The sequence below is a fragment of the Podarcis muralis genome, chromosome 2 (assembly GCF_964188315.1).
Source record: "Podarcis muralis chromosome 2, rPodMur119.hap1.1, whole genome shotgun sequence".
Taxonomy (NCBI): Eukaryota; Metazoa; Chordata; class Lepidosauria; order Squamata; family Lacertidae; genus Podarcis; species Podarcis muralis.
The window spans coordinates 22414682-22440256 of NC_135656.1; the positions used below are offsets into that span (position 1 = coordinate 22414682).

The 25575-nt window shown below is 44.6% G+C and overlaps 1 protein-coding gene across 5 annotated transcripts in view; it reads right to left on the bottom strand.

Moving 5' to 3' along the window:
* The window catches only part of TEX2 (testis expressed 2), a 97348-nt gene that overhangs the window by 38141 nt on the left and 33632 nt on the right, over nucleotides 1-25575 (bottom strand). For 4 of the 5 annotated variants that reach the window (XM_028712711.2, XM_028712721.2, XM_028712729.2 and 1 more), the window contains one exon: nucleotides 4853-6477. In XM_028712711.2, coding sequence (XP_028568544.2) covers nucleotides 4853-6451 — 1599 coding nt within the window. In that variant the 5' untranslated portion in view covers nucleotides 6452-6477. Of the gene's footprint in view, nucleotides 1-4852; nucleotides 6478-17222; nucleotides 17474-25575 lie in introns of those variants that run through there. The other variant, XM_028712694.2, reaches the window with a different exon arrangement.

A 25575-nucleotide genomic window follows, 5' to 3' on the forward strand; every position in this document is an offset into this window, starting at 1 on the left:
GTCCAGTTCTGGGCACCACAGTTCAAGAAGGACACTGACAAACTGGAACGTGTCCAGAGGAGGGCAACCAAAATGGTCAAAGGCCTGGAAACGATGCCTTATGAGGAACAGCTGAGGGAGCTGGGCATGTTTAGCCTGGAGAAGAGGAGGTTAAGGGGTGATATGATAGCCATGTTCAAATATATAAAAGGATGTCATATAGAGGAGGGAGAAAGGTTGTTTTCTGCTGCTCCAGAGAAGCGGACACGGAGCAATGGATTCAAACTACAAGAAAGAAGATTCCACCTAAACATTAGGAAGAACTTCCTGACAGTAAGAGCTGTTCGACAATGGAATTTGCTGCCAAGGAGTGTGGTGGAGTCTCCTTCTTTGGAGGTCTTTAAGCAGAGGCTTGACAACCATATGTCAGGAGTGCTCTGATGGTGTTTCCTGCTTGGCAGGGGGTTGGACTCCATGGGCCTTGTGGTCTCTTCCAACTCTATGATTCTATGAATATACAGCTATACTTGATTTTGATACAGCTATACTTGATTTTGTCTGTTCTTTATCCTCTCACCTTTCAGCTTTGCTTAGTGGGGTAGGAGAGCTGCCGGGGGGGGGGTCATATCTGGCAACCAATGCGCCCCTTTGGTTTCAGATAGTACACATGAGGAGACGAGTCTGGAAAGCCCAGTACACAAATTTTCATGGCCCTCTAGCAGCTAAGGTGGCTCATTTACCAGAAGTCATGTATTTAGCGTTAACTCTGGAAGTGTATGCAGTGGACGCTCGGGTTGCGAACGTGATCTGTGCGGGAGGCACGTTCGCAACCTGCAGCATTCGCAATCTGCAGCGCTGTGTCTGCGCAGGTGCGGGTCATGATTCTGTGCATGCGCAAAGTGCAATTTAGTGCTTCTGCGCATGCACAAGCGCCAGACATAACCCGTTCCGGTACTTCCGAGTTCGGCACAGTGCGCAACCCTAAAACGTGCAACCTGAAGCATCTGTAACCTGATGACTGTACTCGATTATGACCAAATGAACCCTCCTGATATATATACTATGCTCTAGGAGGCTTAATACAGTGGTACCTTGGGTTACATACGCTTCAGATTACATACGCTTCAGGTTACAGACTCCGCTAACCCAGAAATATTACCTCGGGTTAAGAACTTTGCTTCAGGATGAGAACAGAAATCGTGCTCCGGTGGCGCGGCAGCAGCAGGAGGCCCCATTAGCTAAAGTGGTGCTTCAGGTTAAGAACAGTTTCAGGTTAAGAACAGACCTCCAGAACGAATTAAATACGTAACCAGAGGTACCACTGTATACAAAATATAGTTATTTTACGCACCTGTATATAGCTATCCTTAACTGCCTTTTTTCTCGCTTTTATAAATGATCTTTATTGAGATTATATAAGAAGCAAATACGGAACAAAATTAACGGAACTAAGAACACTAGACTATGTTTGGTAGAGTAGTTTGAAATGCCACAGTGTATATCAACAGAAGAAAAAGGGGGGGAAAGGATAAGAAATAACAGGCGAACTTGGGGAGGAGCCAGAGTCGACTAAATCAGTGAAAATCTGGACACAAAAGTTGTTGAGTTTTTTGGGGGGGGGGTTGTTGAGCATAATCATCTCGGAAGCTAGAAAGCCCCACTGTGTGACCTTTCCGCCCTACTGATCTGTAGAGAAGTGTGAGCTGGAACAAGAGGTATAGTGGCAACACAGCCACCTTTATCAAGTTAAGAGAGTTTTTTGTACATTAAACTGGACCCAGCGTTCCCTTTTTGGAACAGTGAGGTCTTGGTCAAATGTGGACCAAGCACAAAAATGAGGTCATTTGCCCAAACATTTTCATACCCTGATAGTAATAACATTTTGGATGCCTCAATAGGACATGGAACCTTAGGGTGGCCTCCAACTAAAATTTTCTCAAAGTAAAGGTAAAGGGACCCCTGACCATTAGGTCCAGTCGTGATCAACTCTGGGGTTGCGGCGCTCATCTCACATTATTGGCCGAGGGAGCCAGCGTACAGCTTCCGGGTCATGTGGCCAGCATGACAAAGCCACTTCTGGCGAACCAGAGCAGCGCATGGAAAAGCCGTTTACCTTCCCGCCGGAGCGGTACCTATTTATCTACTTGCACTTTGACGTGCTTTCGAACTGCTAGGTTGGCAGGAGCAGGAACCGAGCAATGGGAGCTCACCCCGTCGCGGGGATCCGAACCGCCGACCTTCTGATCAGCAAGCCCTAGGCTCAGTGGTTTAACCCACAGCGCCACCCGCGTCCCTTTTCTCAAAGTAGGCATACTGAAAATAAACATGACTCAGTTAGGTCCACTAATTTCATGGGGTCTACTCTGAGCAAAACGGGTTGATTATTGCCCTAAGCTTCCTCAAACACTCTACTGCCAGAACAACTTGCCAGGCAACAGCAGGAAAATTAAGCCACAGCCCTTATCGCATAAACATATGGAAAACTGAACAATGAGCTACATTGTGTGATTGCCACATGAGCTATTGCGGCAACCCTCTTAGAAATCAAATCCTTGGCAGCACTGGAAAATTCTTCTGAAAGAAAAAAAAAAAGCTGCAAAGCCTCTTCAGAAATTAAGAACACTAACATATCACTTCAGTAAACAGACTTAAGCTCGTTCCTTTGCTTGCAAGATCCTTCAAAGAACAGCAATGCCGAAGAAAGCTTCAACAATCTTTTGCCACAAGAAATTCAGTCTAGCACTGTGAAGGTGTGGTCACAACCTTCCTGGCTCCGCAAATTTGCCTTTAATCTGTACCTGTCATGGCGGGAGCTCAATGGAACGAATAGGAAGTCCACTTCCCCTATGGGCACCATCCTCTTTCCAAAGCAGGGATAATTTAAAAGTCCATTCCAAGGTCCATGACACATAGAGCTTCCTAAAACAGCCGTCTGCTGCAATCCATGCCATTAAAAACAACAACATCCTGGGCTCAGCACATACAAAAGGGCACAGCTTAACTGTGAAGGGCAGAAACAACAACAACATAAACGTCCCTGCACAGTCTCTTTTTGCAAACTAGCCAAAACCATCAAGCACAAGCTGGAAAAGTACAATCTGCAGCAGGGTGGATAAAAATCAATTTAAATCGGATTTTTAAAATAAAATGCTTTTGAAGGAAAAATCTTTCTGAAGATACTTTTCTATTTAAGTTACATTATAGTCCAAAGGCTATCCATCAGGAAATAAGGATTTGTTTTAAGTTTTCCATGTGTGCTAAAACTCAGTCTAAGGTTTTTTTTTTTAAACCATTTAACCACGTCAGTTAACAAACATGGATACATATGCTATACAGTAATGTTATTGCTTTGGTTAAATAAATTGTTTAAATTGCTATTAAGGAAACAATAATTTTTCTCCTTCTAATAAAGCACAACAGAAAAGTTACATCCGTTCGCATCCAGAGGTACCACTGTACTCGGACGTTTTGGCTCCCGAACACTGCAAACCCGGAAGTGAGTGTTCCGATTTGCGAACGTTCTTTGGAACCTGAACGTCTGACGGGGCTTCCACAGCTTCCGATTGGCTGCAGGAGCTTCCTGCAGCCAATCGGAAACCGCACTTTGGTTTCCGAATGTTTTGGAAGTCGAACGGACTTCCGGAACAGATTCCGTTCGACTTCCAAGGTACGACTGTACTTCACTTTAAATAGGCACCATCTTTTCTTTCAGCCTCTTAAGACTGTTTCCTGTCTTTTCCACTTGGGCCCTTCCTATAGCCTTTTGAGAACAAAGCCTGGTTGGCAGTGCTCCTGCTGATTCTTCCAACCACTTTCCCACATCCCAAGTGCTATTGAAGAGGACACTGGATACAGTAAACTGTGCCCTCGAGGCAAGATGCTGAAAATGCACTCCACTCCAGTTTGGCCCTACCCTGCCCCATGAAAAAAAGGGGGCACAAGAAGGCTTCAGCTCCCTTTCCTGCTCTGGATTCTCTAGGAATTCAACATGAATCACATTCTAACAAGTGGGTTTCACTGTCATCATGCGCATTGGAAGCCACATAAGCTGCAGAGCATATATGAAAGCGTGAGTTCCATAATAGCAACAGAAGCCACAATTGCCCAAGCGAGCAGCAAAGCCAATTTTACATTGCCAGAACAATTGGCTCTCAGACGCATGTTCCTGTTGTGCTCAAACTGAATTATATAACTCTGTAACAATTTAGGCTCCCAATTCAGGCTCCCATGGCCTGATCTGTGTGGCCAGAGACACACGGCGCAGCAGCCATTAGACCACCATATTAATCTTCCAGTTATGCAGCCATCCCATGGTAAACCTATACAAATTGCACTAGAAAAGAACTATTACAGTGGTATCTCAGTTTTCAAACATCTCGGAAGTCGAATATTTCTGTTTTCGAACGCCGAAAACCTGGAAATAACTGCTTCAGTTTTTGAACACTTTTCAGAAGTCAAACATGCTACGCGGCCTCCGTATTGAGTTTTCCATAAGTAAATGCTTCCATAAGTAAATGCTTCAGTTTTTGAATGTTTTAGAAGTCGAACGGTCTTCCGGAACGGATTACGTTCGAAAACTGAGTTACCACTGTAACTGAAGTCATCAAAGTCTGACTTTGTGAGGAAGGGTGGCCTACAAATTTAAAATAAGATTAATAGAATAGAACCGAATCACAAAGAAAATCCAACCAGATCTTTAGTGCACATATACTACAACAGAAGTGGGTATCAACTTGCTATCAATTTGTTATTGTTACATCCTGCACCACTTCCAAGAACCACATTAATCCCCACACCCCTCAGTATGGCTTGAAGTAAATTTGTTATGATACAGGATCATGTGCATCTCCAAAAGTTAGAAGCAGTTGCTCACCTTCAATATCTCAGGTTCCTGGATGTCCAGAGGGTGCATATTCAATTGCTTGTTCCAATTCCTATGTAGCCTGTTACCTCGAGAACTTGGTATAAAAAGCCAAATGACACAGATAGCAATCATAAATCCCACGGCAACTCCCAAAAAGAGTCCGCTGAAGTAACTGGGAAGAGGGAGAATAAGGTAGGCATAGATCAACATTGTGAGAAAGTACAACGTTTTCATTGGAAGTTTAGGCTGTTGCACATGTAGTTCGGTGCCACCTTCACCGCTGAAAGGTGAGGCAGAGCTTTCCTCAGGCCTCCCCTCTGCCTTCAGGTAGCTTTTTTCGAAAGGTTTGTCAGGTTTACCGTCATCCTCTATCAAACAGAAGTCTTCGGAATACAGTTCACAGAACTCCTCGTCCTCTTTGCTCGCCAGAGCAGACAGAGAACATCTTTCAAGTACCAGTGAGGCCTTCAAACTGGGGTCCTTTGTGCTTAACAATGGGGAGCTTCTTCTGTCGGCCTCTTTTGCAGGCTCCTCCACGTTCTGGGACTGCTTAGCACTCTTACATATACTGGAGTCGCTGCCATAGAAGTCCCCTTCGGAATCGCATTCCTCCTCCTTAATGCTATAGTTGTTATTGCTTTCCAGATGGCCATTCATGCTGGAGAGATTGGACAGCTCTGAAGCACTTGAAGATAAGGCTTTGGGCCTGTGGCTACTACTCTCGTCACCCATTATTTTGCTGAGGAGCTGAAAAGGCTCGTAGATCACCTCCGAGAAGCGTCTCTTCGTGTCCTCGATTTTGGCCTCCATTTCGGGCACTTTAAAAAAAGAACGAGTATCCGACGGAGACGTCAAGGGGGACGAGGGAGCAGTTTTGGAGTCGCCACCTGTACTCCGAGGCTGGGTGAACTGCTTGAACAGGTGCAAGTTGAGTTTGGAGTCCGGCGGTTTGTAGGAAACCGCTTCGGGCTCCTGCTTAGAAGTGTCTGTGGAGAGAGACTTTACCAGGCTTTTCATCAACTGCCTGTGCCTCGTGGGCGGAGTGGCCTCTTTTGGTTCGATGTCTGTCGAGAGGGACTTAACTAAACTCATGAAAGGCTTTGAGCTGGCAACAGCGGATGGCGTGTTGGTCTTGGAAGGGGAGGGCAATGGAGATGGCGACAGGCTGGTTTTCAGTTCTGAAGGCAACGCCACCCCTGATGAGATGGCGGTGTGAGTCAAATGCGAGGAGGACGAAAGAGCTGATGGCACCACACTAAAAACTTGGGTTTCTAAGGGCTTTGCAGTTGGCGAGACGATGGGAGACGAGACGAGTGGAGATGCAGCCACATTAAGCGAGGTAGTGGGACCTGAAGAGTCATGGTCACCGTGATCAAAGCACAGGTCTTCCTTAGCTTCAAGTGCAGTTACAATGCTTTGGTTGTCCAGAGCCTCGGAGGGGGACTCCATGAACTCTTCTTCCTCCTCCTCTTCCTCCTTCCCAAACGCCGAGAAATGAATGGTGATGGTTTCTCGGGAAACTGATCGCTGAACCTGCACTTTGGGCGCGGGCTGCTTTGAAGACATCTCACCGCTTTTCTCTGCATGGCTACTGTTCAGACTTGTCATTGCAGGTCCCAGGGATGCAACAGGGTCTGTGAAGAGGAAGCCAAAAGCAAATCAGGAGGAGGAAGATCACAGTTGCAATTAACAAGCTTTTGAATACCACACATGAAAATCAGTTTATTGGCCATGGAGAGGGTGCAAGTTATCATCGCTCACACTTCAGCATATATATATATTTGGAGGGGGGAATCATACCATAAAACCAAAATATGGTTAAGTGGAGATAAAGCGGTAAATTGTTTACTACCAAGAACTGAGGCCGATTCTCCTAGCCTTTGGGGACCAGTCTGAATGTTTTATTACTACTGCTGGGAATGGGGTGGGAATGGGAAGAGGGGAGGAGAGAGAAAAAGATCACACCAAACATGCACATCGGTAACCATGACACAGAAGCAGGATGCTAAAATGCAGTCCCAAGGAGCAAGTCTGACTGGGAGAAATACCCCTTCAAAGTTGGCTCAAAGTAAAGTCCCATGTGTTGATCTTAATGTTTGGATGGTTACCTGGGGACATGCAATGCAAAGGGATGGAAGGGGGCGGAATTAGGCCAATTTTTAAGAACCCACTTCTGGTCTGTAATTTTACAGGGATACTAAAACAGTCACTTGGTGTCACTTCAACACAAGCAAAAAAAAAATCTACTCGCTTCTAGTCAGCACATTGTAAGCAATGACAGAATTGTGCGAGATGATGGATACAGCATTGTTATTTGCCTCTTCAACTGATTTGTCAAATTACAGCCAGTCAAGATAATTACTGTGATGGTAAAGTACACTCCAGTGATTATAATGGCAAGCAATTAAGATTATTGATGGACAGGATAGGATTTCATAAATCAAAGACGCTCAGTCCCTTTGATTGCACATTAATCTCTTAAAGAACTCATCATATACACACACATGCTGCATTTGTAGACACACAGCTAAGACCATAATGCAAGAAAATTATAAAAAAATATATATACTTCACTTGTCAGAGCCCCAGCACATAGCAGAAGAAAGTGCTTTGCGTTCCAATATAACTGATCCTCTTAGGATGTTTATCACCTTTAGTAAAGTGAACCTCAAAATCACATTGCAGAACTGAACACTTTTCAGTCCATAAGTGTTTCTGTACCACCCACACAGCACTAGCACCAGAAATTCTAATTTCCAGTTCAAAACAGCCCGCTAATAGAGCAAGGCGCAGGAAGAGGCTTGTATTGCTGAAATGATTGCGCTAGAACATGCTTTAGCTCAGAGAACAAAAATTGTGCTTATTTAGAATGATCGACTATTAACGAGGAGGTGCGTTAAAAGCCCGCTCCATGGGCACTAAATTGCAGTGAATAAGTCGTGCATTAACCATGGACCGTTGTGTATTGAACTTAAATCTAACTATGCTTTAGAGGCTATGGATATTACAGAGCCCCAAGACCCCGAACTGGAACTGGCACCAGAGGCCCAGCACCGACTTGCCACAGCCTGTATTGTAAAACAGGGAGACTCTTTGTCTTCAGTGTTGTGCAATTAGTGGATGCAGAATTATATTTTCACAGGCTGGCTGAGAATTCAGGTTTCTTTTGAGAATCCATAAGCCATTTTCAGAAGCAGCTGAAAACGTAACAAAATCATAATTTGGGGAAATGGGTGGTTGGTGGGGAGATGAGCAAAGTAGAGACTGCCTCAATTGTCAAGACAACAGGTTTGTCACCTTAGTAACTAATTATTTTTTTTGCCGACGGGAGCTGTGAAAGGTGCCATAATCAAACTGTCAAGCAGAACTCATCAGAACTCTTTAAGTGTAACATTAATCTGAAAAGCACCTTTACAAAAGAGAGAGAGAGAGAGAGAGAGAGAGAGAGAGAGAGAGAGAGAGATTCCACAAGGAACTGGAAACTCCATTTCTATTCTCTCCTTTTTTACAACATAATGGCAAAAGAACCAAACCTTTATCAGTCTGGAATACTGCATAGCAATTTTGCATACTCCACAACTTCATATAATTAACAAATTTGTACAAATTAGGTAATCTAAAAGAGGCACATCGGCACTGGGAGAACTATTATGGGACTAATGCCTAAGGTAAAGGTAAAGGTACCCCTGCCCCTACGGGCCAGTCTTGACAGACTCTAGGGTTGTGCGCTCATCTCACTCTATAGGCCGGGAGCCAGCGCTGTCCGCAGACACTTCCGGGTCACGTGGCCAGCGTGACAAAGCTGCATCTGGCGAGCCAGCGCAGCACACGGAACGCCGTTTACCTTCCCGCTGGTAAGCGGTCCCTATTTATCTACTTGCACCCAGGGGTGCTTTCGAACTGCTAGGTTGGCAGGCGCTGGGACCGAACGACGGGAGCGCACCCCGCCGCGGGGATTCGAACCGCCGACCATGCGATCGGCAAGTCCTAGGCGCTGAGGTTTTACCCACAGCGCCACCCACGTCCCGGGAGAAAACAGAGACTAATGCCTATTTTCTTTAAATTATCAGTATTTTACACATACATTTATCTTTTGAAGCCAAAGAGATTTTATTATTTGAAATGCTGGTGCTTTCTTAAAAGAGAGTATCTACTTTTTAAAAAGTTGTTGTTGTTGTTGTTGTTGTTGTTGTTGTTGTTGTTGTTGTTGTCATTATTAAAATTTATAGGCCGCCGTATACCCAGAGGTCTCAGGGCGGTTCACAGAACAAAATCAAAACAAAACCCCACAAAATACATTATCAAAATCAAAACATCAACCCAGTAACCCTCCCCCAAAAGCCCACATTTCAAAAGGGCATAGGATGTCAATCAGGTCAATCAAGCCCTGGTTAAAAAGGAACGTTTTTGCCTGGTGCCTAAAGGTGTGTAATGAAGGCGCCAGGCGAACTTCCCTGGGGAGAGCATTCCACATTCCACTGCAGAGAAGGCCCATTCTCATGATGCCACCCTCCGGACCTCACATGGGTGAGGCACACAAAGAAGGGCCTCAGAAGATGATCTGGGTCCAGGTAGGTTCATATGGAAAGAGGCGGTCCTTGCGGTATTGTGGTCCTGAGCGATCTAAGGCTTTATAGGTCAAAGCCAGCACTTTGAATTGGGCCCGGAAACTAATCGGTAGCCAGTGCAGTCGGACCAGGATCAGTGTGATATGCTCAAATCGTCTTGCTCTATTGAGCAACCTGGCCACTGAATTCTGCACCAGCTGAAGTTTCAAGCTGTCTTCAGAGGCAGCCCTATGTATAATGCATTGCAGTAGTCTAACCTTGAGGTTACCAGAGCATAGGCAGCAGTAGTTAGGCTATCCCTGTTCAGATAGCTGATGGAAGGCACTCCTGGCCACTGAGGCCACCTGAGCCTTGAGCGACAGCAAAGGGTCCATCCAGGAGTATCCCCCAAGCTACGAACCTGCTCTTTCAGAGGAAGTGTGACCCCATCAAGAGCAGGCGATCTCCCACCCATCCGGTCTAGGGAACTAACCACTGTGGGATGTGAAACACAAGAGCACTCAAGTACAACATTCCTAGAGTGAACATGTTTACACATGGGGAGGGATGTTTGTCCAGCCAGCAGATAAACTTCCTGTTTCCTTCTAGGCTGGGACAGACTTCCTCTGCATGTGACTAGAGGTGGGTATGGCCTCACCTGTACAGGTAATGACAAAAACACAGGGCAGGGCAGCCATCTCTCTCTTTTGACTACATGCATCAAAGAAGCAACATCTGCTTAGCCAAAGATGCCCTCTTGGCTTCCAGTCAAGAGAGGACAAAGGGACTGTCTTCTTATGAGATACAGTGGTACCTTGGGTTAAGTACTTAATTCGTTCTGGAGGTCTGTTCTTAACCTGAAACTGTTCTTAACCTGAAGCACCACTTTAGCTAATGGGGCTTCCTGCTGCCGCCACACCGCCGGAGCCTGATTTCTGTTCTTATCCTGAAGCACTATTTCTGGGTTAGTGGAGTGTGTAACCTGAAGCGTATGTAACCTGAAGCGTATGTAACCCGAGGTACCACTGTAGTTTCCAGGTATATGTTTCTTTTCTAAGCTAAGTCTGCCTTCTGGGATCCTATAGTGAACAGAATGATATGTGAGCAAACTCTTTTTATACTTTTGTAGAAGACTGTGTCGTGTCTTATCTTTTATGAGGGAATAAGGGGGAAATACCAGAACAGTTATTATAGAGGCTTTAGCGAGCCTGACCAAACGCATCTGCTGCAAGTTTAAAAAGGGGAATGTTACTCTGCTAAATTGTGGAACTTGTTAACACAAGTTGGAAAAGGATATAATCAAACAATATATCCTCTCCTGCATCCCTGAACATTCCCACAACCACTAACAGTGCCTCAGTCTTATTTGGATTGAGTTTCAGTTTGTTGGCTCTCATCCAGTCCATTACTGAGGCAAGACACTAGTGCAGTACTTCCACCGCCTCACCTGCAGATGTATAGAAGAAATAGAGCTGAGTGTCATCAGCATACTGCTGACAATGTAAGCCAACCCTCCGGATAACCCCACCCAGTGGTTGCATGTAGATGTTAAGCAGCATGGGGGATAGGATTGAGGCCCCGTGGAACCCCACACTAGACGTTCCACGAGGCTGAATAGCACTCTCCGTGAACCACTGCAAAGCGGTGCCACCCGCCCCTAGTTCGGATAGTCACTCCAGAAGGATACCATGGTCGATGGTATTGAAAGATTGCTGAAAAGTCAAGAAGAATTAACAGGGACATGTTTCTCTCTCTCTCTCAACAGAGGCCATCATACAGGGTGACCAAAGCCAGGCCTAAACCCCGACTGAAATGGATCCAGAAAATCAGTTTCTTCCTAAAGGCCTTTAGAAATCAGAGTAAGCATGTCACTGTACTCTGCCTTCCCTTCAAGTTAAACACAGGATGTAATTACAGCAAGTTAACATTAACTAAAACAAAGAGGATATCCTGGAACGCAGTACGAATGCATCCGACATGTTTAATTGAATACATTGCATGCACACACAGGGTCAAGTGCTAGGCTGAAAACAGTTGTAGAAGTTCAAACCAGCTCCAAGATCGCACACCAGTTCTTAAAATTGATTATTTGTAATGCAACAGACCTATTATTCACTGTGGATAAAGAATATAAGTATATGCCGGGACATTAGCACTTACGCAATGACTAATCTGCTCAAAGCAATGATAGGAACCAAGTTAGAACTTGGATCCATTGCCTCTTGACTGCAATCCTAGAAAGAGTTGGCTGGGAGGAAGTCCCACGGACCTCCGCAGCGCTTACTTCTGTGTAGGCATGCATAGGATTCCACTGCAAAGTAGAAAACATCACCGCACATCCCACGGTCAATTAGAATTTAAGGAACCCAGTGCAACTGAGCGGCTAGGGAAGTCAAGCCATCAGGTACGGTGCTCACTCACTCTGGAATACACAACTAAGAATTGTGGGGGTCATTTCCCCCAGTTAATGTTAAAGAGGGGGCCTCACCTTTGATGGAAGTTCATGGTAGTAAGACAACATTTTACGACACGGCGTGCTGCCCCAATGAACTCAAAAACTCTCATCTACATCTACAGCTGTTGAGTTCAACCTTAAATCAAGATATTCTCCATTCACCCGCCAATTGGCTGAGATTTCACATTCGTCCATCAATACAACTCCGGTCTAGCAGCCAGCAACTCTTTTCATCCTTCCTCCCACCTTCCAGAATGACAAGCAACAGAAGATTCTGCTAAATACTGTCTATTACTTTGCCCAATTTCTGAGTGCATTGAGAGTGCCCATGCATGATCTGATTGCATGATCTCAACAGCATATACTGTGCTAGCAGAGGTGACAGCAATGGATTTCGCCCCGGAAAGTTTATAGGAGCGGGAAGGGGAGGGGAAAGGGGTTAGACTGCTTGCTGTGCCAGCTGCTTCCCTTTTCTCAGTCCGTCCCTCAATTTCAGCACACAGTACCTTAAATCTGTCATCCCAATCATTTTACCAACAATTGAGTTTAGAACAATTGAAGCCTGGGTGCATGGGGAGAGCATGTGGCTTGGGGAGACACACAAGCTGCCTGCAAAGCAGTTCCACTCAATCCAACAGCCATATAATGCAGTTTGCAGCCCAAGCAGAAAGTCCAGACCCAAAGTGCATAGCTGTGCAACCTGGGCCAGGCAGTTTCACAATGGAGGAGGACGAGGAGGAGGAGGAGGAGGAGGGGGTGATTTGATCCTGCTCCTTAACAAAGGAAGACTCACACAGATCACTTGATCCATGTCAGCTCACCATGGGTAGGCAAACTAAGGGCCAGGGGCTGGATCTGACCCAATCGCCTTCTAAAGCGGATGGTCCAGGAATCAGCGTGTGCGCTTTTATTTCAAATGCATCTCTTGGTTATTTGTGGAGCATAGGAATTCATTCATTCATTCCCCCCCCCCAAAAAAATATATAGTCCGGCCCCCCACAAGGTCTGAGGGACAGTGGACCGGCCCCCTGCTGAAAAAGTTTGCTGACCCCTGCTCTAGACCGACAGAATTTGGGGAGAGAAAAAACCTACCACCCAGCTTTCTTTTGACAGAAATGAGAGGCACGCTGTAAGGTTTTGATTTGCTCCGCCTTGATTGCAACTACCAGTGTATGTTCACACAAGCAGAACCTGTTACTCACCATAACAACTTGGGACCAGTTTACCCTGTGAGATCGCCTTACCCCAAATGTGCCCACTCGGCTGCTTTGATCGGTGGACTTGGCACTGCTAAGGGTGCCACAGAATGCCCATTTCGCATTTGTAAGAACTTGATCGTTCAAGTGTGGAACTTTGAACCCCTGAGACCGAGCAGGCACCTACCCTGTTTTTATTTCGACGTCTGCTAAACACATTCTCATTTAGGCAAGCTTACCCAGATGCTTAGAAATCCAAGGTAATTTTAATCCATTTTAGCATTTCAACTTTTGTTATGTTTTAAAGTACAGTTGCAAATTTCTTCTCGGTTTTATTTTGTAAATTGCTCTGATGCTTTTTTTTGGGGGGGGGAAACATCAAGAAGTGCATAGATTTTGTGAAATAAATAAAGAATTGTGTCACAGGCATCCTCATGGATGCTTTGGAAGAGCCGGGGGGAGGCAGCCAAAGTGGTGCCCTCTAGGTGATATTGAGACTACAACTCCCATCATCCTTAACCTTTTGCTATGCTGGCTAGGGGCTGATGGGTCCTGGGAGTCCCAAAAGATATGGAGGGCACCACACTGGCTAACCCTGGGGTGAGAGCTTTTCCATTTTAAAACAACAACAACATCATGAAAGTACTCTTACATTTTCACAAAGTTTTAAAAAAAATTTTTTTTAAAAAATTAAGTTTCCAAAATTATACACAGTTTAGTTTGAGACCCAGCTCTTGTTCTAAGTAACTGGAAAATTGCATTAAAAATTTGATTTCAGTAGCACCCGCATGGCACTGCCTGTCTCCACATTGCGTGGCGCAATCCCAGATTGTGTACGACAGGAGGAAAGAGCATCACAACCAACTTAAAACTATGGGCGTATTCACGCATTATCTGGGCTTTATGTGGTTTTTCCTGCTTAAAGTCTGTTGCAATTCTCTGTGCATGCTCAGACATTTTCTTTTTTAAAAATAATATTTTTTATTAAGTTTTCTGTTTTACAATTTCAAATAACCATTTTACAAACCAGTGACTTCCCTTCTCTTTCCATGGTTCATTTTACATATCATAAAAAGTAAAGGTAAAGGTACCCCTGCCCGTACGGGCCAGTCGTGTCCGACTCTAGGGTTGTGCGCTCATCTCACTCTAGAGGCCGGGAGCCAGCGCTGTCCGGAGACACTTCCGGGACACGTGGCCAGCGTGACAAGCTGCATCTGGTGAGCCAGCGCAGCACACGGAACGCCATTTACCTTCCCGCTAGTAAGCGGTCCCTATTTATCTACTTGCACCCGGGGGTGCTTTCGAACTGCTAGGTTGGCAGGCGCTGGGACCGAGCGACGGGAGCGCACCCTGCCGCGGGGATTCGAACCGCCGACCTTTCGATCGGCAAGTCCTAGGCGCTGAGGCTTTTACCCACAGCGCCACCCGCGTCCCTAGTTTACATATCATACATCCCTGCATATTTTACTATAACCATTCAAATCAATTTTTCCACTTCTATATCCATCAAAAATTATTCACTCTGTTGAATTTATCTTAATGATGCCGGCGTTTTCGTATACAGTTATTTCCCATCTATTCCAATAAACGTTTTCCAATCTTCTTTAAAGGTATGTTCTTCTCGCTCTCTTATTCTATATGTTAAATCTGCAAGTCGTGCATATTCCGTCAACTTAATTTGCCATTACTCTCTAGTTGGGACCTCGCTCACTTTCCATTTGGGGGCTATCAAAACACGGGCCGCAGTTGCTGCATACATAAATAACCTTTTCTGACACCTGGGAATTTCAGACATTTTCTAATCACAAGTAGAAGCTCCTAGTTTTGCACACCACTTCAAAAACTCTGTCTATGCATGGAGGGCGCCCCAGACTGAAGACGAGTTGTCTCACTATCACTTTTCAGGGCACTCACTGAATGGAGGAATGTTTCCCTCCCCCCCAAAAAAGTACAGTGGTACCTCGGGTTAAGTACTTAATTCGTTCCGGAGGTGCGTTCTTAACCTGAAACTCTTCTTAACCTGAAGCACCACTTTAGCTAATGGGGCCTCCCACTGCCGCTGCACCGCCGGAGCACAATTTCTGTTCTCATCCTGAAGCAAAGTTCTTAACCTGAAGCACTATTTCTGGGTTAGTGGAGTCTGTAACCTGAAGCATCTGTAACCTGAAGCGTATGTAACCCAAGGTACCACTGTAAGTCCAAAATGGCACTCCTGCCTAATGAAAAAAGCAACTTCCACAAGCCCAGCAGACTTGCAAATCAGCCCAGCTGACTCCACCACCACAAATGACTATGTTGAAATATTTAATTGTCCAAACAGTCTTTGTTATTTATAGTACCTATTAAAAAATGGAAGGACAGGCTAGGCAAGTAAATCAGGTCTTGGAAGTCTCACCAGAGAATCACTGCTGAAGACTTTGTTAGAAAAGAAAAGTGGCAACTACCATAGATAGATGATAGATAGATAGATAGATAGATAGATAGATAGATAGATAGATAGACTATATATTTTGAAAAGTTGTCAGTTCTCTGTGCGTTTAGAGATGTCTTAAGACACTGTAGCCACATTCCTGAGATCAAGGAGCAGGTTTTCATCTATGGCTGATTATAAGAGGACACCATTTTGAATCAAGACGGCAAACTAAACCTTTCAAAACTGCACTTAGTTTTTCATTCCTTAGAATTCCCAAGCAACGCCAAATTCAAGGCTGCTAGTAAAAGGGTATTTACAAAACACAATTGAACACACACAACCGAGCACTATAAATACTGAGCGTTACAAAGCCTCTTTCAAATGTGACCAATTTTGATCCACTTGTGGAAGCAAAATGAGCGCTGCAACAATAACACATTTTGTACTATTCTTCAGCACTTTAGTTCCCCAACAACCATTTAGATAGTCTTAAGACTTTGAGAATTCAAACTATTTCAGTCCTTGGATTTCTGCCCCGTCGTTTTTTAAATGCATACAATATTTTAACTAGCACAAAGTCTACTGTCTAGGCACATCCTTTGCACCACATCTTTCCAAAAGTATACTGTAGTTGTTCTTTTGTTAACAGTTTAACATGGTTTCATTTATTACTTGCAAATATAGTGTTAGTTACCTGATAATAAATGAATTTCCCATTAATATACTAAATGGAAAAAACATTGATGCATACTAAATTAGTGAAATTTAGCAAATAAGTTGTTGTTGTTAGTATTATATATCACCCTTCTTCAAAAGATCTCAAGGAAGTTCACAAGATAAAATCTACAAATGTGCATTACAGTAGCACCTCTGTAAAACATCACTACTGCAATACAAATAATTGAGATTATGGCATCAATTCTGTACACAAAAGAATTCCTTGCCAAAAGAACACTTAGTGGACCATCTTTGGGCTTACACAAAGAAATGTGGAAGCATTCCTAATTCAAAAGAAAACATTTTAGAGAACACATTGTGCTACAGGAAAATAATTGCCGGTTTTATAGTTTTACAGCTGAAATATTCAGCTTGTGATTCTGCTAGTCAAATGAAGACTTCACCATCTCTATTTAGCTGGGGTGGGGGAGATGCAGCTAAAACACCAAGTCTTCTTATGGAGAATTTTCATAAGCATCGTTTTTATAGGAATCACGAATTGCTGGAGAAATGTGGAAAACTGAATTTAAGCTGCACAAGACAGAATATCATACTTGTGTCATAGGTTAACAGTTTACCATATGACCATTTCTTTCCTTGTTGTTTGTTTGTTTAATGTCCCACCTTGCTCCTCCATAGGCGCTCAAGGTAGTTTGCGTCGTTCTCCCCCTCCTCATTTAATCCCTACAACAACCCTATGAGGGAGATTAGGCTGGGAGGTAGTGACGGGTCCAAGGTCACCCAGTGAACTTCATGGCCGAGGGCGGATTCAAACCCTAGTCTCCTAGGTCCCAGTCCAACACTCTAACCACAACGCCACACTGGGATCTCCACTCTCGTCTGTACTCTTACTAATTATGCCAGAATTAATCACTCAGCTTCTGAAGTTGATGGCAAATGTGTTAATGATTCGAGGCGCACGCAATCCTGTTTAGAGAAAGGTTCTCTGCAAGCCATCTGGCTCAAAACCTTATCACAACCCTTCCGGTGAAAGCGGAGGACCCATTAATTTGTGTTCCCACCGACCCAGATGTCAGCTTCCCTTACTTACATTCATCCCTCGCTATATATCCACAGCTCTTCATAGCCTTCAGGTGCAAAACTCCTTCAAGCACCTTGGTGAGTTGTTTGTTCAATGCCTGGCACAGATTCCACTGAGTCCACAACTTGGACCACTAATCTGTCCGTTTGATCTGCTTTCCTTCATAACTCCTTAAAAAACAAAGCAAAGCAATTCACTGCCTGGGCAAAAATACAACTTTAGCAGCAAGGCTTTGTGTGCAAAGGCTTCTGTGTCCTCCAGAGGCCGCCCTGCAAAGTTACTGAGATCTCTTGCCCCCCACTATTTCCAGATGATCTTGGCTCGTATATTGGCTCCCTGTTTCTCCACTCCTCTGTGCCCAGCTAACAAGAGAAAGAAAACAAACTGCCACTCTCAAGCTTTAAAAGGAACTTTCGCAGTACCGACATTCTCTTCCCCACCTTTCCTTTTAAAGAAATATCACCTTAAATATCAATACAGTCCTCCACAGGGACAAGCAAGTGGTTGAAATTCAGCGTAAGTTACTTCAGGTTCTCATTCTCAAAACCCATGTAGAGGTGTGTGTGTGTGTGTGTGTGTGGTCGATACCGCCCTAAAAATCCATCCTTTACAAATCTGTATGGACCAAAATGGCCAGGAACTGCGTTGGAACAGCTATTCAGTGTTCGAAACTCCCATTGTTCTAGGCGCATTTTGCAACAGGGAATTTCATTAGCACAAGCCGTTTTTTAGCTCTGGGCGCAGTACAGTGGTACCTCGGGTTACATATGCTTCAGGCTACAGACTCCACTAACCCAGAAATAGTACCTCGGGTTAAGAACTTTGCTTCAGGATGAGAACAGAAATTGTGCTCCGGCGGTGCAGCAGCAGCAGGAGGCCCCATTAGCTAAAGTGGTGCTTCAGGTTACGAACAGTTTCAGGTTAAGTACGGACCTCCGGAACGAATTAAGTACTTAACCCGAGGTACCACGGTACTGTGCCTGAGATTTCAGATTAAAACTGCAGAATGGAAAGAAAGGAGGACCTTTTGCTGCCTCCCCACTTCCAGCTACTCTAAAGACTGGAGAAGAGACCCTCTTCAGAATATTGGGGGAGGCGAAGGACTAGACCATGTGAATAATGAACATAAGATTTTAGGTACAGTTTGTTCATTGTCAGCTTTGTATTCTTGTTATTAAAAAAGCGCACCTAGACATTCTGTTGTTGCGCCCATAACCTAGGTTTAAGGGCCATTTAGCTCCTAGCTTTCCTATCTCCATTTCTAACACTGCTGCCATTGTTACACTACATATTGCTTTGTGCTGTATTCTCTGTTTTATTGAATTTGTATGTCGCCATTTCACTGCATTTTTAATTTAAAAAAACCAAAAAGCAATAAGCCACTGAAAGCAGAAGTCCTAATAATATCTGACTACTCTTGGGTCAGGGACACACATAAAACCTGAAGCCATCCTTGGATAAATACATTTTTGTTATGTACTAAGCTTGGATCCCTGCTCCTGCCAACCTAGCAGTTCGAAAGTACATCAAAGTGCAAGTAGAAAAATAGGTACCACTCCGGCAGGAAGGTAAACGGCGTTTCCGTGCACTGCTCTGGTTCGCCAGAAGCGGCTTAGTCATGCTGGCCACATGACCCGGAAGCTGTATGCCGGCTCCCTCGGCCAATAAAGCGAGATGTGCACCGCAATCCCAGAGTCGGCCACAACTGGACCTAATGGTCAGGGGTCCCTTTACCCTTGTAAGCTTGGATCCTAGAACAGCAGGCAGGTAGGATCCTAGAATGCAACAACTGATTGGCTTGCAGGAGAAGACCAATCAGGCTCCAGGAGGAAGTTAATCAGCCTATTAGGCTGGTAGGATCGTAGAATGCAACAACTGATTGGCATTCTACTGATTGGCCTGCAGGAAAAGACCAATCAGGCTCCAGGAAGGAAGCAGAATCAGCCAATCGGACGGGACTCAATGTGTAAATAATGTATATAAAAGCCTGATGTTTGGGGGGCAATTCGATCACTGTTTTACAAGCTGCAATAAAGAGCATGAAATCACTGAAGGACTCCAAGTATATTTCAGTTTTCAAAACGAATGAGCTACCGTCTCCTCCATGTGACTTATGACCTACAAGTCACCCTATTGCAACACAGACATAGTGTGAAGTTGAATGCTACTCAAGAGGGTGGAGGAAGACCAGTCACCAGCAGAATGACTCAGCTTCAGCAGGTTTGCAAGCCTTTAATACTTAGGCCTTCTTATGATTCATTTGTGTTAAATCAGTCACAAGCATAAGCACCACTCTTGGTGCGCTGTGTTTTGCAAGCCCGTATGGTTGTTGTTTTTTTAATTAAAAGTCAGCTGCTGGAAGCTGGCGAGGCTTCAACAAGAACACTTCTACCCAATGAACACTCTACCCCACCCAAGCAGAGTACAGATCAGCATAGAAGTGGGGGAAATTCCCAGGGCCAATGAATCCAACCACAAGTGATTTTGCAAGTGTCACATCACAATCACTCTGCAAAGTAGGCTGGACTGGGAAATGCGATTTGGCCGAACTGGTGCACAACCAACCACAACAATATGCTAAGCACTGATTTTCTCTGCAGGTTTTCTCTGCAATGATAATAGACACCTTCATCGCTTCCTCAAATGAGCACACCTATTTCCCCCTCTTCCTTTCCTACCCCCTTCATCCAGGGGGCCACAAAACAGGGTATGAAGGGCCGCTGAGATAGGCTACAGTACCAACAGGCAGTCCCTTCCAGAGCCAACTCAACCAACAGCTCTGTACTGTTCGCTTCACAAGGATCTGTTTATGACTTGCTTTGAAAACACATTTACGGTACTTTCTCTTCTAAGGGATCGCGACAAAGGGCCTACGAGAACAACACGCGCCTTGCTCAAAGACAAAGGCGGCAGCTGCAGCAGCCGTGACCTCGAGACAGACCCAATGCCAGGAGCCGGTTGGCTTTATTACCATGTATGTCAGGGAAATATTATGTTTGCCTATTCCTCACAAGCTGTAGTTGTTTTTTAAAAAATGATGTAGGCAACAAGTTGATGCCTACATGTTAGTCTGCTGTTATTGTCGTCATCCTCATCAATGCCCCCACTTCAGCAAGAGAACAAACACATTCTCAAATCCTAGGAGGAGGAGAACAAATCTCTTGCTTTAAGGCCCTGAAAGGATGGCTAGGTACCAACAGTTTTCCCTTTGTTTATTTGTTTCAATTGTTTTTCTTAAATATTTTCTTGGGTTGCAAAAGTACGGTACATACATTGCCTCTCTTTTCAGCTCATTGAGTCCTTTTTACAGATCAGTTATATCCTTCATTATTTGAGGGAAGGGAGAGAGGACTGGGAGAAGTAAAAGGAAATAGGTGGGAAGCACAACATTCAGATTTGCTTAGTTTAGTACAGTGGTGCCTCGCAAGACGAAATTAATTCGTTCCGCAAGTCTCTTCGTCTTGCGGTTTTTTCGTCTTGCGATGCACGGTTTCCCATAGGAATGCATTGAAAATCAATTAATGCGTTCCTAGGGAAACCGCCTTCTTCTGAAGGCTGGGGGGGGGGGGACAAGGGCCTTTCTTCCCACCCCCAGCATTTTAAAAAACCCTGGGACAGCGGAGGACAGCGCTAAGTGCAGAACCTTACATTTGTTCCTACAGAAATTCATTTTGTTAGCTTGTGCCCAGTTCTCCAATCTGTTAAGGTCATTATGAATTCTGATTCTGTTTTCTGCAGCATTAGCCAACCTTCTCAGTTTGGTGTCATCTGCAAATTTGATGAGCATCCCCTTAATTCCTTCATCCAAGTCATTTATAAGGACGTTAAACAACAACGGGCCCAGGACGGAAGTCTGCAGCAAATGACCTCACAAGCAAAAGGGGCCTTTGCACAACTACTTGAAGCAGAATGTTCCATTACTTTTCCCTGCAGGCCAGCTTTCAGAATAGCAGCAACTTCTGCGAATCAAGCCCTCACTTCATGCAGTTGTGACTCTTTCTGCATGAAGCAGAGCTCAGACAGGGGCACACATTTTCCACGGGAATCCGGCCATGACTCAGCAAAGAAGTGAGGAAGCGAGGTATTTGGACAAGGTCAGCAAAATTAAGCATTTTGAGTAAGATGTGCTACTGAGAGGGTGCTGACTATGTGAAGGGGGGGGGGGGGAAGGAGAGTGAAAGGGGAAGAAATCCTCATTGCCAAAACATGTCAGTCACTTGGGGGGTGAATTTCTTGGGGGTATCAGAAATTCAAAGTCATTTCTGCAACATTAATTTCAAATTGATTTTCTCCCATACGTGCTAGGCTAAATTAGTTATTAGTGTGTTTATTCTGCTCTTTAAAAAAAGACATCTTTGACATTTGTTCTCAACGTCACAAATTTCTACGCTAGTTTGCAAACATTTCCAGGGGGTACATGTGTCGTGTTTTCTTGCAGAGAATATTGTGGCACCTTAAAGGCTTGCCAATTGCTCTGCCTGCTGTAAACCCTCCCAATGTTGCTAGACTGCCGACTCCCATAATATGTGAACATTCGCCATGCTGACTGGAGCACATGTCTGTTGGTAGTCCGACAACCTTTGCCTTGAGACATCTGGATTTCTCTCTCACACACACTCACATTCCCTACAAGCATGCTGGTATCAGAAATTCAAAGTCATTTCTGCAACATTAATTTCAAATTGATTTTCTCCCATACGTGCTAGGCTAAATTAGTTATTAGTGTGTTCATTCTGCTCTTTTAAAAAAGAAAACAGTAGAGGTGTATAAATGTTAACAACCCACTCTTCAGTTTGGTTAGAATTCTTAAGTGGGGAAATGCACACTCAAAATTTACTATACAGGTGAAACTCAGAAAATTAGAATATCATGGAAAAGTTCATTAGTTTCACCTTTTAAGTTGAATTACTGAAATAAATGAACTTTTCCATGATATTCTAATTTTCCAAGTTTCACCTGTATAGCTGTGTTATTTGCAGAAGCCAAAGAATTCATGTGAATGAATTCATGCCCTCCCCTCTTTGTCTCTTATGTGGCCGTGAAGAGATCAGAAGATTCCCCTTCTGTTTTCAAGTAACTGTGCTTACTCTTTATGTTGGATCCCAGCCAAACTATGGTTTGGAGTGGAGTCGGCAAACTATGGTTTAGGACAACCTGCAACACAAGGACCACATGCTACTTTCATGCAGGTGGCAAGAAGGGGGGAAGTGGTGGCAGAAAGAGAGAAGAGGAGATAGCCCCCCCACACACACACACACATTTAATTGTGAGTTAGACCACTATTGGCTCCAGCCCAGCCCAAAACCAGAATGTGACGTCTGACGGATTGTCTCCAGGGCTATGCAGCCATTAGAGAAGGCGTGGAGAACTATCCATGAACTGAAACTCCTGGTCATTGGCAAGAGTTACTAGGGCTGATATGAACTGCAGTTCAGAAATATCTAGGAAGTCAAAGGTTCCCCATTCCTGGTTCAGGGAAACACGCCCATTTCAACTAGGGTTCCTGTCCGGACTTTCCCCCCTAAACAAGTGCAAGGAATTTGTGGCCCATTAACAGTGTTAGAAAATCAGAAATATAATCTAATTGCCAAATGGCAACTTAAACCTAAGCTGCGGTCGCCACAATGGAATGTCTATGCGTCGTTTTCCTACCCATCCCCCAGTGGAATTTGTTGTTGTTCATTCCATTTCCATACCACTTTATGTTTATATTATATGAACAAATTTCAAAGCAGTTTACGACACATTAAAACACCAAATAAAACAATCCAGAATAAAACTAATTCAAGCTACAAGGGAAATCTTTCAGATCCTTCTCTAAGTGACATTCTGCTATCCCCAGTAACCAGCCTGGAATCCAGAGATCTCAACAAGGTCGCAATTGGACCTGCACCAATCACAAAACACGCCTGGCCCCTGGCTAATTTCAAACACTAATTGGGCTGCAATTCTCATCAGTCCCCTGGCAGCATGGTCAGGGGTGAAGCGAGTTATTGGCCAACATCATCTGGAATGCCACAGGTCTAACCCATAGATAGCACTAACCACAGTTTGGATGAAAGAACCTCCCAGTTGCCTCCTTGTGGTCGCACTGGAGGGGATTGGGGAGCACTGGAGCCCAAAGCTTGCCAAGGAAAGCCCCACCTCCAGTGGGGAAGAGGTGAAAGGACCAGAGGATGCTGGTAGGAGCCTCAACACCGCTCCTGAGCAAGCTGGAGAGGAGGGAAGCACGCCCTTGCCATCGCCCATCTTGCGCAGTAGTCTGAGGCGCAGAGAGGGGCGGAGACGGTTGGGGGTAACAAAACTTTTATGTTGGGGGAGGTACAAAAAAAGACCACTCCCGGATTCTGCTAGCGATTGAGCCAGACATGAGCTTTGGGGATCTTCACTGTAAATAGTTTGCACCAAAATAAAGCCTGTAAAACTCAGGTTGGAGTCCTGCCTGGTTACTCTCGAGCAACCACAACAGCCATCTGACAGGTTATTCGCAATAAATACTAAAGCGGGGGGGGGGGGGGGGAGAGATGAGCGAGAAGACCTTTATTGTCTTCTTGCAGCTGGACAAAGCTTGAGCTCAGTGTGCTTCTCTGGGAAGACGGAGTTCTGCTACTGGGGAAAAAAACACTTTCCCCTAAGTTGCGATCCACCTCCCCTTAGACAACTGGAGATTCCCAAGAAGGTCTCTACACTATCTCAATACTCAGGCAGATTGATATGGGAGTAAGCGGTCCTTTTAGATATTTCAGACTCTTAAGCTTTTAAAAGTCTTGCATGGCATAACAGAAGCGCTTTGATTTGTGCCTGGAAATCAACCCAAGCTGTTTAAGAACTGGGGTGACCGAGTTGGGTCCTTATCAATCTAGCAGCTGCATTCTGGAACCAACTACGGCTTCCAGGTGGTCTTCATAGGTCACCCCCACGGACAAAGTATTGCAACCATAGTTAACTAAAGGTAACCGGAGCAAGGGCATATCATGGGCTTCCTGTTGTGGATCAACAGGGCATTTTATTTTCAAAGCGAGGAGAAATCATAGGAGTTCCCGCAGACTGCCGTGGGGAACCAAAGAGAAAAATAAGATTTCCCCTTAATCTCTGCCTCTTTGCGAGCAAATCTGCTACACGGTGCACAATCTTAACTGATTAATGCCAGCATGCAGAAGGACCTCGGTCAAAAAGTAAATCCACGAGGCTGTACTGGATATGCCAGCTGCCTTCTGAAAAGGCCATGTAAGCTTTGAAAAGCGGAACAGATAAAAACGGGGAGCTTTATACAACACAGGAAATTGCTCCATTCACCCTGCCGAGCACAATTTAGCAAGCAGAACGCTCAGGGATAGAACAGCTTCATGTCCCCATCATTCCATCCAGTAACAAAAAGAGAAAGGTTGTAGGGTATAAACAAAATCCAGTCTGCAGAGCAGCTCAGAGAAATAAGCAGTCAAGCACAGTCGTACCTCAGAAGTCAAACAGGATCCGTTCTGGAAGTCCGTTCAACTTCCAAAACATTCGGAAACCAAAGCGCAGCTTATGATTGGCTGCAGGAAGCTCCTGCAGCCAATCAGAAGCTGCGTAAGCCCCGTCAGATGTTCGGCTTCCAAAAATAGTTCGCAAACCGGAACACTCACATTTGGTTTGCGGTGCACGGGAGCCAAAACGTTCGAGAACTAAGCTGTTCGAAAACCAAGGTATGACTCTATATGTTGTTGTTGTTTTTAACTCCATCCAATTTGCATTTGTTCAACAGACAGAGGTTTGGAACATACAGGTGTGTTTTGGTGGCCGGCTTTTCTCTTGGGAACAAGCTTCCGACTCAAGTATTTTAGCGTTCAGCCTTCATGAAAGCAGCCATATTCCAGGCCAAGAAAATTCCACGCAATCAATTGTTTTTTGATCTGGTGTTAGCCGCCCTGTGCCCGGTCTTGGCTGGGGAGGGCGGGGTATAATTTTTTTTATTATAATTATAATAATTATAATTATAATTGTTATTAAGGAGCTTTCAAGTACATATGCATTGTTTGAAGATAGCAATCAAACCTTCTTGGAGGGATGATGCACTAATTTACAGCACTAAACAGATCCTGCTGTTATCGTATTTTAATAAGAGGGATTCCCCCTCAGAATTACAACTCTGCTCTACGCAGCAAGAGGTGAGGCTCATATTCCACTTCCACAGGAAAAATGAACTATATCCTTATAAGATCCAAGAAAACCATGTTACAAAGCAATGTACGCAACTTGCAGTTAACTGAAATTTAGGTTGTTCACTGTGGCACAGCATTAACTGAAAAGCTGATGAACGCCTAGAATTGTTTTTCTGTACATAGACCATTTTCCCTGAAACCTCAAATGTTTTAGTAATGTT